General features: G+C 40.2%; 1 protein-coding gene across 2 annotated transcripts in view; it reads left to right on the top strand.

Annotated features, from left to right (window-relative positions):
* Positions 1 to 15890, top strand: part of mcc (MCC regulator of WNT signaling pathway) — a 44679-nt gene extending 28789 nt beyond the window's left edge. Inside the window, exons 8-19 of one of the 2 annotated variants that reach the window (XM_023811672.2) lie at positions 568 to 774; positions 1080 to 1226; positions 1586 to 1675; positions 3548 to 3696; positions 4196 to 4336; positions 5224 to 5324; positions 5732 to 5912; positions 7560 to 7794; positions 10914 to 11111; positions 11552 to 11649; positions 11829 to 11951; positions 12179 to 15890. In XM_023811672.2, the coding sequence (XP_023667440.2) occupies positions 568 to 774; positions 1080 to 1226; positions 1586 to 1675; positions 3548 to 3696; positions 4196 to 4336; positions 5224 to 5324; positions 5732 to 5912; positions 7560 to 7794; positions 10914 to 11111; positions 11552 to 11649; positions 11829 to 11951; positions 12179 to 12359 (1851 nt within the window). In that variant the 3' untranslated portion in view covers positions 12360 to 15890. Of the gene's footprint in view, positions 1 to 567; positions 775 to 1079; positions 1227 to 1585; positions 1676 to 3547; positions 3697 to 4195; positions 4337 to 5223; positions 5325 to 5728; positions 5913 to 7559; positions 7795 to 10913; positions 11112 to 11551; positions 11650 to 11828; positions 11952 to 12178 lie in introns of both variants that reach the window. The other variant, XM_023811671.2, reaches the window with a different exon arrangement.
* The last annotated feature ends 3115 nt before the right edge of the window (positions 15891 to 19005 follow it).

The raw sequence follows: 19005 nt of genomic DNA on the forward strand, positions 1-19005 counted from the left end.
GCAATTATCTGTACTTTTATATTTAATGAAAAAGCCTTCCACAGAGAGGAAAGAGCTCTGATCCTTTTTCTGTAAAAGGTATTTAAGTTTAGAGCATATTTCTCTCCATGCAGAAAAGATCCATGATAGTCTCTAGGCTAAAATATTTGGGTACTTAGAATTATTTGATTGATCTTCAGATGATCTTAAGATGTAGCCCCTGGGCCACTAGCAGTAAAATGTTCCGAAAGCGTCAGTGATCCACCGGTGTATTTTACTGTAGTTCTCAGGTGCCTTTTTTGGTATGCAGTGCTGTTTTGATGCCAAACAAGCCTATGGTCAGTACAGCCAAGCAGTACAATTTTAGTCTGATTTCACTGCCCCACATGATTCTGAGATTGAAGCACTGCAGTAAGGGGTCCATTTGCTTGTGCCATCCCACTACCCTGCTTTTTCAAGGTTTCAAAAAAGAAACACCTCAAAATTAGTACTGCAATAATAAACCTAAAATATATACATTTTGAATTAATTAAAGGTTTATTTGATTCTACCTGAATGAATCCGTGGCCTTGGTTTTGTCCCCCTGAGACTGTGGAGGAGATCGAGGGAGCCCTAGGAGGAGACCTTTACCCCAGCCTGGCGGAGGAGCGCCTTCACTGGGAGAGGGAGCTGAAGACCCTGAGGGACGAGAAGGAGAGCCTGACCACCGTGCTGTGCAGCAAGGAAGACGACCTGAACCGCACCAAGGCGACCGTCAGTGCCGTTCGCGAGGAGCGAGACCGTTTAAGGAGACGGGTGAGGAGATTCAGCAGAGCGACAGCTGCTTTACCGCTCTGCCGTGATGTTGCCTTCATAGAGAAATGCCATCCCTCCATTTAATAAGAAGCAATATCGGTGACATATGTTCAGTGTGGGAACAACCTGGAGTCCATAAGCTTGGCTTAAGACACAAGCGGAACAGTAATAAAAGGCATCGCATGAATCGATCTAACGTTGCGTGGATTAATCCGCCAGTGACAGATATTTTTGAAGGATATGTCTCTCTCGTCCGCTAAGGGTCTCTGAATCACAGGTGGTTGAGGTGTTGTATGATGTTGCAGGTTCGGGAGCTGCAGACCCGTCTACAGAGTGTCCAGCTGACAGGTTCCTCCAGTCCCGGGAGGCTTACCCAGACCAGTCGGCCCATTAACCCCAGTACGGGTGAGCTCAGCACCAGCAGCAGCAGCAATGATATCCCTGTGGCCAAGGTGAGCACCAGACGGGTGTGTCATGCTCGAGAGTGAATGTGGTTCATTAGGTGCACGCCAGCTCACATATAGAAAACCAACCAAAGCTTATCTTGCTGCTTGGGTGTTTCAATAGACTGTACACTTTGGTCCAGCTAGTGAGAATCTGTCTGATTTTTATTTTTTTAATTATTATTATTATTGTAGTTAGTTACTTTTCTTGTGAGCATTGCCGCCTCATACCTGGGGGTTAAAATCGCGCCTCTGTCTTTCTTCCATGTGCTTCCGGGGGCAGGCTGCAGGCCGCAGTATGGAGGAGGGACACATGGGTGGATTTGCATGAGAAACTGAGATCTGTGTTTTGACTACTTTTCCCACAGGTAGCAGAACGGGTGAAATTGTCCAAAACCAGGTCCGAGTCGTTATCCATAGAGAGGCCTGTTCTGGGCTCAGAGATCAGCAGCATTGGGGTGAGTGGGGACTCTGACATGGTCGCAGGGCCGAAAGAAGCATGGATGATTAATACCCTTTGTTCTTGTTTGTCAGAGGGGACTTTGGGCTTTGCCGGTGTTTCTGGTCACAGCTTGCAAACGCTTTTTATAGCCAGCTAAAAGTCTTTCAATTCTTGTACTTGGGATTTTCTCCCATTCTTCCTTGCAAAAGGCTTCTAGTCCTGTAATACTCTTTGGTCGCATGCACAGCTCTTTTAAGATCTACCCACAAATTTTCAATGATGTTTAAATCAGGAGACTTTGATGGCCATTCCAAAGCCTTCAGCTTGTGTCTCTTGAGGTAGTCCATGGTGGATTTCGAGGTATGTTTAGGGTCATTGTCCTGTTGTAGAAGCCATCCTCTTTTCAGCTTCAGCTTTTTTACAGATGGTGTGATGTTTGCTTCCAGAATTTGCTGGTATTTAGTGGAATCCATGCTTCCCTCCACCTGTGCAATGTTTCCTGTGCCACTGGCTGCAACAAAACCCCGAAAGCATGATAGATCCACCCCCATGCTTAATAGTTGGCAGGGTGTTCTTTTCATGAAATGCTGCTCCTTTTTTTCTCCAAACATGCCGTTGCTGATTGTGGCCAATAAGTTCTATTTTAACTTCATCAGTCCACAGCACTTGTTTCCAAAACGCACCAGGCTTCTGTAGATGTTCTGTTGCATACTTCTGACGTTGGATTTTATGATGGGGACGCAGATAAGATTCTTCTGCTGACTCTTTCATGAAAGTCTTGTGGAACGGTGCACCACCACTCCTGAGTCTGCTAAATGTTCCTGCAGGTTTTTTGCAGTCAAATGGGGGTTTTGATTTGTCTTTCTGACCAGCATACGAGCAGTTCTCTCCGAGAGTTGTCTTGGTCTTCCAGATCTCATCTTGACCTCCACAGTTCCCCTGAACTGCCATCTCTTAATTACACTTCTCACTGTGGAAACTGCAAGCTGACAATGCTTTGCTATCTTCTTGTAGCCTTCTCCTCCATTGTGGGCATCAATAACTTTCATTTTCAGAGTCTTACACAGCTGCTTAGAGGAACCCATGGTTGCTGAGTGTCCACAAGTGTGTGCACAAGGTTTGAAGAGTCAGAGTATTTGTAAAGCTTTGAAATTGGCACCAGCTGACATTTACTAATGGCAGCTGCCGCCATGCATCAGATCTAACGAGCTGATTAAGGTCTGAAACCTTGTAAAAAGAATCTGAGACTTTGGAACTCTTAGGGTGCCCAAACTTTTGCAGAGTGCCATAATAATGTTTTTATTTTTTTTATCTTTGTTCAATTTATGACATAAAAAGTAACTATGCATCAATGTTTGGTGAACATATTGTGCATTTTTTCCATTTCCTACAGAGACTGTGTATCTTTTCCATTAAAAAATTACCAAAATATGTTATTTATCGAGAGGTGCCCAAACTTTTGCATACTACTGTATAACTGAAAGAGAGACAGAGCAATGGGGATATATCTGGCCTGTTTTAGAACCAGAAAGATCCTATCAGTACCTTTCATAGCACATAATATATTTGTAAAACAATCATTCTTTCAGTTCATCAGTAGTACATGTTCACCAATGTGCCAAAACATCAAGAGCACCCCCAGGCAAAACAAATAACAATTTGGCCCTAATCAATGTCACTCAGATCTTTATTCCTTCCCATTTCCTCTGCATTCAACAAGTTGACCACGAGTACCGAATATTAGCTTACTGGCTAATATATCCCAGACCTTGACATGCGCCGTTTTACAAGATTCAACATTAATCAACATTATTCAACATTATTCATGTCATGTGGAGGTGGTCATAATGTTTTGTCTCATTGGTATCTATGTATATATACCACCCAGGTGTCCAGCAACATCGCAGAGCACTTGGCTCACTCGTTACAAGACTGTTCGAATATCCAGGAGATCTTCCAGACCCTTTATTCTCACGGCTCTGCCATCTCTGAGAGCAAGATCCGCGAGTTTGAGGTGGAGACCGAGCGGCTGAATAGGTGAGTCTGCAGCACATTACTGAATTACGTGAATGATTATTTATTTTATGGTTTAGTTTCGATACGCTGGCTTTAGTGTGTGTTTGTGTGTGTGTGCGCGTGTTGTGTGTGTGTGTGTGCGTGCCATGCTATCCCGGTCGATTCCTGGCTCATGCCCCGTGTTTTCTGAGATGACCTACAGAACCAGACCTTGCTTTGGGCCAGAACCTGTAGAAAATGTGAAAATGAATGAATATGTAGACTATATACCATTTTTATTGTGGATTTGTGTTTGGGTTTTATTACAAAAAATCCATATCCAAAAACGTTAAAGAACATTTGCACATTTATAAATATATAATTATAATGACAGTGAGGTATTAAGCTATCAAAAATTACAGTATGTTCAGTTTATTCTCATTAATGATTTAATCAGAGAATTTTTCATGGTAATTCAAGATATCTAGTTCCTTTTTTTTGATAAATCAATGTGCAACTTTTTTTTTAATTGTATTTCCAGTCGAATTGAGCATTTAAAATCCCAGAATGACTTGCTGACAATCACGCTGGAGGAGTGTAAGAGCAATGCTGAGCGGATGAGCATGCTGGTGGGGAAGTATGAGTCCAATGCAACAGCCCTGAGGCTGGCTTTGCAGTACAGGTCAGTCTGAAACCCATATACAGTACTTCACCGTTTATATCAGCCACCTGATGGGGTATTTCCATTGTGGAAGTATCTATGCTTTTCAAACACTGGAATATTGTTTACATGTATGTATTGAATCAGCCTTCTGTATTCCAGAACCTTCCTGGAATGGTTAGTTTTCTCATGTTGGTCTTAGAAATCAGTTGAGTCATTTCTGCTTATCTGAGTATAAATATCTATTTTGTGTCCTCTACTGTAAACAGTGCAGATCTCCTGCCAATATTCTCACTCCGACACTCTGAATTTCAATGTCAGCGAGAATACACTGTAAAATTACTCACCTCACAAAATGGGTAAATGGCAACAGGTTTTGTTATTTGTGAAAATTTGTGAATGTACAATATTTGTCTGTGTCTTAATTGTTTCGTACCTGAGTCATTCCATATCAAAACACCCAGTTTGACAACAAAATTCCAAAATTCTGACTCCTCTGAAATAATTTACAGGTGCTCCTATACCAAACTTATGGAGAAATCCCAAATATTTGGTCTGTCTCTTTAATAATTTGACACTACAGCCTTTTGAGATTCTAATTAGTTTTATGCATTTCGTTGACTCTGTATTTCAGACCAACTTCCAACATTCATAGCTCTTTTGATATGGCATCTACAGCTTTGAAAATTTGTGTCTACGGCTAACAATTCAAAAATGTAGATCAGGTGTATCTTAAATACTTCTTCTCCTACAAGGCTCTGAAAATGGCAGAAAATTCAAAAGGTGTGCGTGTAAATTATGTTTATATTACATTGTGTGTTCCTCACAATATAATAAAAACCTGTTTTTTTGACATTGTGCGTTCGTTCGTTCCTGTGGTCTGAGGGAAATGTCCTGTTCTTCTGCAGTGAGCAGTGTATAGAGGCCTATGAGCTGCTGCTTACCCTGGCAGAGAGCGAGCAGAGTGTGGTCCTTGGCCAGTTCAGAGCCGCTGGTGTAAGCACTGCTGGTGAGTGACAGTGACTCGTAGCTTCAGCTGCATTGCACACGTTTGCAGATGGCCTGGCTTATATCCGCTTTGCTTTTATCAAGTGCACCAAGCTAAATTGCCAAAATATCAGGTTTGTTCTTTCAGACATTAACTGTTTTTTTTAATTTTATTTAAAGCAGAATTTTGTTACTAGAAAGCTTTTGTACTGGGATAAACTCAGAGCTAAATGGCCCACTGACCAGAAACATCTCATTTCTCATGATCTTTTTGGTGACAGATGTTCATTTTAACCATACTTTATCATACATTGATAGATTTTAAGAACATGTTTTTTTACTCATAAATAACATCAGTTCTACTGGTGTTCATGTTGCACCCTGTGAATGTGGCCTCAACTTCCTGTACCACTTCCTACCTCCCAGTAGACCCGTCCAGCGAGGAGAGCATCACCCAGATTTTGAAACGGGCTCATGACAGCCGGCGGACAGCAGAGAACGCTGCCAAAGATCTGCTGGCCAGGCTGGATGGGAGCTGTTTGGGGACCTTCGCTGTGTCCGGCTGCAGCATGCAGCCTTGGGAGAGCCTGTCCTCCAACAGCCACACCAGGTCAGCAGATATACACCAGCATGTCAGAATGCTCAGTCCTTCTGGTTATTTTAACCTACTTGCTAGGTGCAGTAGTAATTCATTTTCCATTCGTAATGTAATAAAAGCCAGTAATATAACTTACCAATAATGTACTAAAATTTCTGAATCAAAAACGTATTACATTTATTGACTTTTATTACATTAAGAATGAAAGTTATTACATTAATGGTGGTCAGTACATTACTGGCTGCTACAGCTGAGGAATACTGGGTTTGTCTTGGCTAGCTATTGTTTTACTCTGTAACTGATTAACTACCCCGGAGGCAAAATTAGCATTTTACACAATAATGTGAGGAGTCAAACTGATTAAAAAAATTAGAGAAAATTGATATGTTACGGTAATGAGTTTGTGACTCATATGCTTTATTTCCACCAATGTGGTGCCAGTGCTATTGCATATGTATTTTTAACCTTTATATGCTAATTCGTACTTCATTTGCAGTATAGAGGTTAAAATGCACGATAATTTCTTGTCAAATCAGCACAAATGCACATAAAATACGTATGCATTCACGCTATTACAAAAATCGATTGCCGCGCGTTTCGCTTTTAAAGGTGAATGCATACTTGCGTACCAGTTATGTCAATCCCTGACTATATTGGCTTATAAAACTTAAACAATAAGAAAATGAGAAAAATAGATAAACAGTTGATAATGAAAGGCTGATGCGTGCTATCAAGCATCACAGAAATGAACACAGTTCCAACCAGCCACTTGGTAGTCCTTTCAGAACGGCTAACCTTTGTCCAACCAGTTCACAGCCATTTGAGTTGGCGGAGCAACCACATATATTGTTTTGGTAATAAACATGTGTCATTCGCTCAAAGAAAGTGACGGCTCAACAGCTACAACACATTTTTATAAAGGTGTTATTGTGGTCAAGCAAGGTAAAATCACGTCAGTGGTATGCTGGTACTGTGGTGCTTTTAAATTCCAACACACAGCCGACTGGTACTGTATATTGTAAATGGTGCAGAAAACTTGTAGCAACTAAAACTGGAAAACTACAAAGTTATTAAGTTATTTCACCACTTGAAGCAGTGCCATCTATTAGAACACACGGTATGTGAGTGTGTATGGTCACAGACACCAGCAATTAGGGAACCCACCCCTGGTCCCCCATGATAAAATATACCAAGGGGGGGCAATCAGGAAATACAAAATATTGGACAAATCGCATCCTGTATTTGTTCAGAACACAGCATTTTATTTTTCAATATGGGATGATCCTGTAAAGTATGGGACAGGTGACAACTCTACCATGTCAAACCCATGGAGTTATGGCCGACAGCGTTATTACCAAGATCCCCTGGAGCATAAACTCGCTAAGACTCAGGGGTCATGGTTGGTGAAGACCAAAAGCACATCATCATCTGCAAACAGCACCCCCTACTAGATGGCCTTCCATCTGTGCCTGATATCCTGTTCATGAGGATGACAAACTGCAGTTGAGGCTAGATGTGCCCTTTATGGAGGCCAACACCCATTCTAAATGGATTTGAAGATGCAGGTTGTTTCTGTACAATTTCTTTACATCCTGTTGTCATTTGTTAAATATCATTGTGATCTGTTTGTGTGTGTTTGTATGTGTTTGCTATATGCAGCACAACAAGTTCAACGGCCAGCAGCTGCGATACAGACTTTAGCAAGGAAGATGAGCAGCGCCTGAAAGATTATGTCCAGCAGTTGAAGAATGACCGGGCAGCAGTGAAGCTGACAATGCTGGAGCTGGAGAGTGTTCACATCGACCCCCTAAGCCACGACATCAAGCCCCGCGGAGACTCACAGAGGCTGGACTTGGAGAATGCTGTGCTAATGCAAGAGCTTATGGCCATGAAGGTGAGATTCCTGACTGAGGGATCAGCTTGCGGCAGTGAAGGAGATCTCCAACACGACGGCACAGCAAACATCATGCTAGCATTAGCAGACTGCTGACTCAAGTCTGGAAATATTATTTCTGCTTGCAAATTGAATATGTCTTTGTTCCTTAGTACCGATTTAAAGTAATTTACCTCTTTCATTGTGGTGCAGTCTTGGGACCACTGTATATTTTTTAAACAATTCTGCATTTTTAAATACTGGTTTAATCTTGATTCTGCTGGCAGAGGCTACACTGAGGCAGGCTGCTTCCAGGCTCAGAGTTTCTAAGACAGCAGTACACAAAAACAAAGTGAAGCGGGAGATACTGGGAATGACCAGAAACCAGCCAAGTAAAGGGCTGAAGCGACTTCCTATTGCTGGAGATGACTGTTAACTTACCAGACAGTTTCTCATGAATTGTAGTATGATATCAAGTGACTTTCAAAAGGAATAGAAAACAGGTATGAAGTGCACTGCTAAGACAGTTCATATCAGGCTCCTAGAGGCAGGACTGAAGTCCCATAAAGGAAAGAAGAAGCCCTTCATTATGAGAAACACATATATTGTTCACAGACACAAACACATAAATTCAGAAATAAGTGAAACAAAAAATTGTTTCATTTTGATTACAAACCAAAGCAATTTGCTGTTCTTAAAAAAATTTGAACTTCCATGTTTCTTATTTCAATATTATCACATCAGAGCAGAGGGAAATGCATGCAAGATGATTGTTAGTTTAAGTGATGTGACAGACAATAGAGAAGATAATGCAGCACGAGCTGGTGGGCATTAATGAGTGGGCAAAGCTGTGGTTGTGGTCGAGATACAGGCAAGGGTCGATTCCAGCAACCTGAGGCAAGGTACAGAAGGGGCAGACAAAAGGTCAGATCAGGTCCAAAACAAGGCAATCAGCAACCAGATCTAAATCACTAGGCAAAAACTGTGAACAAGGCAGGAATGAAAACCATGATAAGAAAACAGTATGAAACTGCTCAGAGGTAGACTAGCTAACAATCTCACAAGAAACTGAATGAGCAGGTTAGTATAAGCAAGGAAAGTAATGAATCTGGCAGATGCAAACAATTGAATGAGCAGGGTAATTCCAAAACTGAACAGCTGTGAATCTCTGAAAACAGGAAGGCGAGAGTAAGACATTCTGGGTACTGTAGTCTATGAAGCCTGGAGTGTGGCAAATGTACACGATAGTAACGCATGTGACCTACGTGATGCTTTCTAGTAGCAATTGCTGTTAAATTTTTTATGTATTTTGAAACTTGTATGAATACTGTTCTCAAAGAATATTGATTCACTTTGTGCAAGGAATATGTTGCAGTCTATTTCATTCATTAATACTGGAACTATGAGGCTGGGTAATGCATTTGGGGGTATATTTAGAGAAGGCAGAGATTTTGTAAAATCATTGTTGGGAAATTTAAGTGTGATTACATAGCTGCCACAGTGTTTTTTATAATTCTATGCTGTATGCGTACATCAGAAGCAGTATGTCCTAAAGGAAGTTTAGCTGTGAGGGTTTGACAGTGTTTTTAATGATATACATGTGTACATCAGAAGCAGTATGTCCTAAAGGAAGTTTGAGTATAATCGTTTGACAGTGTTTTTAATGATATACATGTGTACATCAGAAGCAGTGCGTCCTAAAGGAAGTTTGAGTATAATCGTTTGACAGAGTTTTTAATAATATACATGTGTACATCAGACGCAGTGTGTCTTTAAGGAAGTTTGAGTATACTGTAATCGTTTGACAGTGTTTTTAATGATATACATGTGTACATCAGAAGCAGTGCGTCCTAAAGGAAGTTTGAGTATAATCGTTTGACAGTGTTTTTAATGATATACATGTGTACATCAGAAGCAGTGCGTCCTAAAGGAAGTTTGAGTATAATCGTTTGACAGTGTTTTTAATAATATACATGTGTACATCAGACGCAGTGTGTCTTTAAGGAAGTTTGAGTATACTGTAATCGTTTGACAGTGTTTTTAATGATATACATGTGTACATCAGACGCAGTGTGTCTTTAAGGAAGTTTGAGTATACTGTAATCGTTTGACAGTGTTTTTAATGATATACATGTGTACATCAGAAGCAGTATGTCCTAAAGGAAGTTTGAGTATAATCGTTTGACAGTGTTTTTAATGATATACATGTGTACATCAGACGCAGTGTGTCTTTAAGGAAGTTTGAGTATACTGTAATCGTTTGACAGTGTTTTTAATGATATACATGTGTACATCAGAAGCAGTATGTCCTAAAGGAAGTTTGAGTATAATCGTTTGACAGTGTTTTTAATGATATACATGTGTACATCAGAAGCAGTGCGTCCTAAAGGAAGTTTGAGTATAATCGTTTGACAGAGTTTTTAATAATATACATGTGTACATCAGACGCAGTGTGTCTTTAAGGAAGTTTGAGTATACTGTAATCGTTTGACAGTGTTTTTAATGATATACATGTGTACATCAGAAGCAGTGCGTCCTAAAGGAAGTTTGAGTATAATCGTTTGAAAGTGTTTTTAATGATATACATGTGTACATCAGAAGCAGTGCGTCCTAAAGGAAGTTTGAGTATAATCGTTTGACAGAGTTTTTAATAATATACATGTGTACATCAGACGCAGTATGTCCTAAAGGAAGTTTGAGTATAATCGTTTGACAGAGTTTTTAATAATATACATGTGTACATCAGAGGCAGTGTGTCTTTAAGGAAGTTTGAGTATAATTGTTTGACATTGTTTTTAATCCCATAGTTTTTTTTTCTTTCAAAAAATACTTTTAATATTAAATATATAGTATGCACTTACACTAACAAATTTTAAATAACAATAATATTTGTATATTGTGTGGTTTTATTTGATTCTACTTATTTTCAGTTTTGTTTATATATTTTTTGCTTACGTGGCATCTAAAAATATTACCTTTTAATTGTTCACAGTCAACTCGCAAATAACCAAAACCACAAATGTTAAATTCACCAGTTTGGAGGGGCGACTGTATATTTGTGCATCAGAGGCCTTAGGAAAGTTTGGCTATGAGCATTTGACCGTGTTTGGCTGAGTGGCTGTAGCCTCCTCTATCTTCAGGAGGAGATGGCAGAGCTGAAGGCCCAGCTGTATCTGCTGGAAAAAGAGAAGAAAGCCTTGGAACTGAAGCTGAGCACCAGGGAGGCCCAGGAGCAGGCTTACCTGGTGCACATCGAGCATCTGAAATCTGAGGTGGAGGAGCATCAGGAGCAGAGGAAGAGGTCCCTCGGCTCCACAGGCAGCAGCTCTGCGGGAAAGGTATGTTTGTCCATCCATCCATCTTAGGTATGCATAGTAAGACAAGAGAAGATCAATAGGGTGTATGACTTTAAGGGTTCTGGGTGTGGGATTCATTCAGGTATCGTGTTGCTGTGGCCTTGTCACCTCAGGCCTGTGGGTGCTTCTCCCACCGTCATCTCTGCATGTGTGCAGTTTGTATGGTCTCCTTGTGTTTCCCCCCACAGTCCAAAACCTCACATATACAGGGAATCATCTCCGAGCTACCCTTAGTGCGTGATTGTACAGGTTGGGCTGAAGTTGCATCCCATGCAGAGCTTTCCCTACATTACACCTGTGCTTCCTTGGAAATATTTCTGATTTAACCTTTTTGACCATAACCATACTGCGAATAAACATTTATGGGAAATAAATAGATGATTTATGGGTTGTTGCATTTGAGCATGTGCTTTTCCCCCAAGGACTGTGCAGAAGGCAGCTCTCCCGCTGTGAGTCCGACTGATCTAAGGACTCTTACTGATGGCGAACTGGCTGCTGAACTCACCAGCACACTCCGACGGTGAGTAACAACCTGAGTTTGTCACCATCAAAGCTCGATGGTAAGGGCTGTGCGAGGCCTGATTTAGGGTGGCTGTTACCAACAGTCACACGTGGATGACTAACCTCAGCTAGGTGTGCATGTCTGGTTGCTTGTGCCGTTTTGATCTCATGTGCTGGTTTTTTCTCTGTGAAATTCAGGGAGAAGAAGTTGAAGAGTCGAGTGCAAGAGCTGGTGGCAGCTTTGGAAAGACTTACTAAAAGCAGTGAGATCCGACACCAGCAGTCTGCTGAGTTTGTTAATGACCTGAAGAGAGCCAACAGGTGAGGAAGTTTAGAGTGGAACAAGATATTAGGCTATTGAATTACCCTGGATAAACCACATCCACAAAACGTTAATTGTTGTGATTACTGTACGTCAGCCACAGATGTTCTTGTCTGCTCAGTGTGCTCCTGAACAATGCCATAAGTTTAATTTGTAAGGCCAGAGTAGGCCACTGGTTTAGGGAGGTCTGTGTGTCTCATGGCTGGTAATTGCTTATTTTCGGTAGCAACTTGGTATCAGCTTATGAAAAAGCCAAGAAGAAACATCAAAACAAGTTGAAGAAGCTGGAGTCTCAGATGATGGCCATGGTGGAGCGTCACGAGACACAGGTGCGCATGCTGAAGCAGCGCATCGCCTTGCTGGAGGAGGAGAACTCGCGCCCCCACACCAACGAGACGTCACTCTGATGGGGGGGGGGGAATCTCAGCCCCTGTGCTGGTCGGCCATCAGACTGTGGCCCTCAGTGTCGGTGCTGGGGGTCCGAGGTGGAATGCACTCCCTGTCTCCTGCAAAATGCTCTCAGTGTCACGGAAACACACAGACAGAATGGAGACGCACGTACAATGGACACCAAAACACATGTTATGACCAAATAAAGGCATATATGACCAAAAAAGGCATGCATGTGGACACCTTCCAACCGAATACACACATGCAAAATCCATATGCACTAGAAGGAGCTAGGATGTCACACGTTTGAGATATTCTTATCCACATACCCAAAGTAAAAAATACAGTATTGGAATCCATACTGTGAATTTCACAGCAATAGCAAAAGCAAATCCACTGTGGCTGTAGTAATGACTGGACATTACCTAAGGAAGATAAACATTCTTGTCTATTTATGTAAGAGGCGGTGCCTAAAATCACCTTTTACTCTTTTTATATACATGTGCATTAAAATTTTATATGATCGTATAAATAAAAGCAATACAATGCTATGTTTTATGGTGAACACTGCAATGCAGAGCAATATCATTTAATACTGGTTCAGCATTATTTTCACCAAGTTTATTTTTTGTGACTATCAACTGAAATGAATCCTGAATTAAAAGAACAATGACCTTGTGACCTACATGATGTTAAAATATTTATTCAAAATTTACATTGAATATCCATCCATCCATCCACACATCTTCAAACATCTCTTCCTGGTGACAGTCATAATGACAGCACATGTCACAAATCATTCCAGACCTTTCCTTTGAAGCCCACAGGTTCTTCATTCTTTGAAGTTCCAAGCCATCTGGGAGATATTTCCCCTGCAGTGGGTTCTGGGTCTGCTCCAAGGCCCGCACTCCCTGGGACGTGTCCTCTAACAGGTGGCATCCTTGTGAGATGCCTGGACCTCCTCAGCTGAATCATCTGGATCAAAAACAGCAGCATGTCTCCTTCCTACCATGTCTCTGAACTTCTCGCCATGACTGAGAGTGAACTCTCAATGTTGTGGAAACCTTGTTTCTGTTTTGCTCCTTCAGTAATTAACTAGTAACTCCCCAGAACACCCTGTGCCCTTCCTGATGCCACTGCCTCCGCTCCCCACCGTGGATCACTAATGTCCCTGCAGCAGTGCAGCTACTGAGACCATCTGTCTGTCAGACATGTTCTCTTTCACTCTCCCTCATGAGCAAGATCTCAGATTCTCTCCATTTTCCAAGAGACTCCAACGTTCCCATATGCAACACAATGGTAAATGACTCTGTACCAAGTGTGTGGAAACAATTTTACTATATACATATGGGAACTGAATGGCGCACAGCAGCAGGGAGAGAGAACAGTAGATCTCCTCTTCACAGCCAGAGCAGAATCAACATTGTTTTGAATTCTCTTAAAAAAAAAAAACCTCTTGAAAATTATTTCTTCTTCGTTTGTATATAACTTTTCTCTGAAGGAATTTATAATCTTATATTTGTATATATTTTGAATAGTCTTATTTTGACATATTAAATTGTATAAATGTGAAATGCTGCAATTCAGAAAACCTGTAAATAAATCCAGTTTAAAGATTGTTGGGAAGATGCCTTAAGTCCCATTTATGTGCTTTTACTTACATTTTTGAAATTCAGATTGTTTTTCCTCACCAAAGTAAAGAGACGAGGAATTTTGAGAGATTATTATGTTTATCATCCAAAACTGTATTTTATTTGACAAAAGGGGCACAAGACTGTTACTTGGCCTTAAGACATGTGAAGTGAAATTTGTCATCCCATCCATATGCAAGTTCAGCATATAGTGCAACGAAACAATGTTCCCTGATGCACCGTATACAGTATAGACTACAGGGCAGTTAAATGCAACAAAGTCAAGATCTTGGAACCAAGAAAAAAAACACTCCACCCTTGTGTGTTGATTCATCTGGTTATTTTAGGGTTCGTTTGCAAGCTTGCATTCTACGTCATGATGTGACAGAACTGAAATCCAACTCTGTATGCAATATGGAAAGCAATTGATTTTTTTCCTGGCAATCCAGGTAACACTTCTCTTGCCCATTGTAAGATATATGTACTGTAGTTTGTTGCACCTGCGTTTACTGTATAGTAATTTCAATTTTGAATACATAACCATATATCCATGTTCTGCTGTACTTAATTAAATTTCTGTTATATGATAGATATCCTGTGGATCATCTTTAGTTTTTCAGTTTATGGAAAGTCTTGTTCTGTAACTGCTTTCCAACCTTTTTTTCTAATTATTGCATCCAAATATTGCTAAGTGCTGCATTAGTAGTTTGATAATTTTACTTCTTATACACATGTGAAAAGTGAACTGTTGTATTAAATACAACAAAAACAATGTTCAGAATTTTTTCCCTATTTTGTGAAGTTTTAAACAATAACAGGGAATATTGCTTGAGGCTATGCAATTAAGACCATGCATTTAAAAGAAAATGTACAGTATCAGCTGTTTGCAAGGTAGAGAGCACTTTTAAATACAACTGCATGTAGTTGTAAACATATACTGTGTAAACATTTCAGGATTTGTGTTTTTCATTACTATACACAGTCTCTTAATCTGTAGTTAAATCAGAATTTTGTTTGAGCCAAAAAAATGTATGTTTAGGAATGTGTATTGTCTGTTTACCTTAACACAATATGACAGCCTATTAATGCTTTCATTTCACCAGATTAATCCTTGTAATTTTAATTATGTTCTTGGTTTTGCCTTTGGCAGTGGATCTGTATCAACAATCCTTCAGATATGTGTTGTTTGGAAGGGCTGCGTTTGTGTTTCTTACCTTATTTGCACAAATATTTATTAATTGACAATCTAAAAAACCAAATAGAAATGGTAATGCATTAGATTAACTGCACCTTCATAATGCATTCATTATACATTCATAGAACATTCAGTGCATCTTCATAGTCCATTCATAGAGCATTCGTAAGCATCACGTAAGTTTACCTTAACATCCTAACGTACAGCTTTAATATACTTTAATAACAAACATTATATGATTATACAGTGATCACGTTTGTTGTTAATGTGTTAAAGCTGTTAAGGTATGTTAGGGTGCTGCTTATAAATGTTCTATGAATGTATTATGAAGGTGCGATTAATTTAAAGCATTACCAGTTTATAGCATATGTAAATAAAACAACTGAAATTACCTGTTTCTTGAAATTTGACAATTGCATATGCTGTACAAAGTTTGTGTGTGTTGAAGTGTATTGTGGTTTATAAAATAAATGGAAGATCAGGCCTTACTAGAGGCAGTCCCCAGGTTACGAACAAGATACCTTCCTTAAGTTTGTCTTAAACTCGAATTTGTAGGTAAATCAGAGAATAATACTACATTACATGATAATTATAATAACAATAACAATAATAATGTTACAACTTGCTGTCATCTGTATATGTTTGTGTGTCTAATGGAAAGCAAGAGAAGCAAAGAAAGATTTTTCCCACTGGAATTAATAAAGTATCACTAATAAGAGTAACTACATACGGTGCTGTGTTGTACCTCGAGCCGACAAACTGCTGAAGCTGCACAATGTTTTCCTGAGCGTCTCAAAGCAGCGCGTGCGTTTGTTATTACGAGCCATTCTATTTAATCCAAATGTTTAGTAGAATAGACTGGCAGTCCATAAGCCAAACGTTCTTAGCCAAGGGGCCGCCTGTATTAGAGCATCGTCACAGACAACTAGTAATAGTTGTCGCGGACAGCTTGCTCTACAAAGAGCAAGTTGAGGGAGGCGTATAAACAATTTCCCCACGGGGATCAATAAAGTACCAATTAATGTTGCAGAAATGGAAGAAGCCAACAAAAACGCGCACTTCATGGGTGCAACACCTCACAGGTACAATACTTTATATTTACAATGTAAATGGACAGATACATTAAATAACAATTAACACATAGTAGTAGCGCAGCTAACTAATGACCCCTCAAAGCCAACACAGTCCCAAAAGTGTTTCTGTAGGGTAGTTGTAGCAGCTTGGTGCTGTTCTGTCACTCCATGCACCCCCCCCCCCTCCTGGAGACACCACAGCTATTCTTTACTCGGCTCTTTCAGTGCTTCCAGCTCTGGGGGTGGACCAAACAGCCCGCCACTCGCAGATCTCGCCAAACACGTGTTCGTCAGAGTTTTGCCCGTCATTGCTGTGCAGTACTTCCATACCCAGAAGCGACAGAACTCCTCAAAGAGCTTCCCGGCTGTGGTCACTGCATTCTGATAGGGAACTGCATGCGTTTGTGGCCGTTTGATAAAATGATCCATAGCCACAATCATGTGACAGTTCCTGACACCACTACAGGGAAATTGACGTAAGATGTCCACCTCAACCCTCTCTGTTGGCGTCAACACCTGGTACAGTTGCAGCTGTACTCGGGACTAATGGTTCAGACGCTACTAGATGGTACAGAATAGCCAATAGAAGCTGTAATGATATGTTATTAAGTAATTATGTTTTTAATTGTCAATTACGTGATGAAGTGTCTGTGATTATATGTGTATATGGTAGTGGAGTTACTTGAGAGACACTGTTTATCCACGTTAGTGTGTGATTCACTCAAATAAATGTCTGCTCACACAAAGCAGGTGGGCATTTCATTCTTTTAAACCCGTGATTAAAACATGGTACATGGTACAATGAAATGTATGGGAGGCATGTTTTTCTCCCTTGAACACAAGGTTTCTGACAATTGAAGCTTGGTGAGCATGGCACCAAGTATTGTACTTTTAATACAACTTTTGGCAGATATAGTTTTTTAAGAATGCCATTTGGGATTGTCTGGTTCTGAGATATTCCATAGAGCCACGGAACACGTCGTTGAAGGTCTTGAAGGAGCTTGTGTGTATGTTGACAATATCATCATCTGGGGATCTTCAGTTCAGGAGCATAATGACCGACAAGTGTTACAAAATTTGGAAGAATGGACTCAAACTTAACAAGAATAAATGTCAGTTTGGTATTCAGGAAAGTATTTTCCTAGGTGACAAGCTGTCAGCTGGAGGGATTCAGCCAGAAAACACAGTGAAGACAAAGTGAATTCCATTTTGAATATGGTGAATCCAACAGAAAAAGCTGAAGTATTGCGTATCATGGGGATGATGAAGTTCATTCTTAATTTGCCTGCAAAAACATCCTGCCTAAGAGAGCTTTTACATAATAGTGATTTTGAATAGACAGCTACACATAAGGAGTGGCAAGAGCTGAAAACAGTTTTGACTACCTCACCTGTACTTGCATTTTTTGATCCAGACAAAAGGATCAAGGTTTTAGCAGATGCCTCCAAAGATGGGTTAGGTGCAGTGTTGCTTCAGGCTGAGGGTGAGCACTGGAAACCTGTTGTGTTTGCATCCAGGACAATGATTGAATCGGAAAGCCGGTATGCTCGAATTGCAAAGGAGGGTTGGTCTGTAAAAAATTCATGGTTTATGGTCTTCCCATGTTTACTGTGGAGACAGACTATCATCCATTGCTTGCCATCATTAAGAAAACTCTGAATAAGATGTCGCAGAAAATACAATGCTTAATAAAGAAGCTACAGAGGAATGACTTTAATTTGATTTATACACCAGGAAAGTATCTGGTGTTTGCAGACACTGTCTCTAGAGCACGGTGTCAGGATGATGGATGGGATGGAATGTTGTTAAAGTAAAACAGAATCGTTATACCAAAAGCTAGCAAAAGTACCCATGGTACTAGCTGATATGCCAATCATACAATGGCAAACAGCTGAAACTGATCTTTTTCAGTTATTTCAGTTTTTCATGGTAATTTTCCACTGCCATCAAGAACCAAGTTATCCAAGCCTTCCCCGCACTGACATGGCCCTGCTAACTAGGTCAAAATGCTCGGAGGTAACAGTGTTCTAAGTCGATATGCATGGATTATCTGATGGAAAAGAGGGCATATTCTATATCTTTTTCATTATTAGTAGTATCGCACATCGCAATGTAATTCATAATGCTAATTTATGCAAGTAAATGCTAATTCTGTTGCATCTGATAATACTATAGTATAGGATGGTGATTCTTACAGACTTGCTAGCAGGAATTAGCATACAGTAAATCATGATGTGCAGTGTGCGAACAGTAAATAAGCATCTCTTCAGTGTTACGTCACTGTTGCTCTCCAAACCTGGCAACGTCTTTACTGAGTTGACTGTGTCCAGTTGTATGATGCTTTTCCACTGCCGTCAAGAACCAAGCCATAACTGATCAGTACTGCGAACTGGTGCTTTTTCTTTGAAAAGTATGCAAACCGTACCCGAGCTATACCCAAGCTGTAACCACGCTAACATACCAAAAAAGACTGACTAAACTGAGCTGGTTGCGTTACCACTACCTGACTGGTCAAAATGCAATTATCAGTTGCATAATTATTAGTAGTATTGCACATCGTGATGCATTACCAAAAACTCGGAACTTGAACATTTTAAAAAACTACTACAGAACAACTTAACAGAATGGATTCGTAATGCAAATTTCCACAATCAAATGCTAATTCTGCTAGCTGTTGATAGTTGCATAACATGGTGATTCTCACAGATGTACTAGTGGAAATTAGTACACAATAAAAAAAATAATAATTGCACATAGTAAATTG

Source organism: Paramormyrops kingsleyae, chromosome 7 (assembly GCF_048594095.1).
Source record: "Paramormyrops kingsleyae isolate MSU_618 chromosome 7, PKINGS_0.4, whole genome shotgun sequence".
Taxonomy (NCBI): domain Eukaryota; kingdom Metazoa; phylum Chordata; class Actinopteri; order Osteoglossiformes; family Mormyridae; genus Paramormyrops; species Paramormyrops kingsleyae.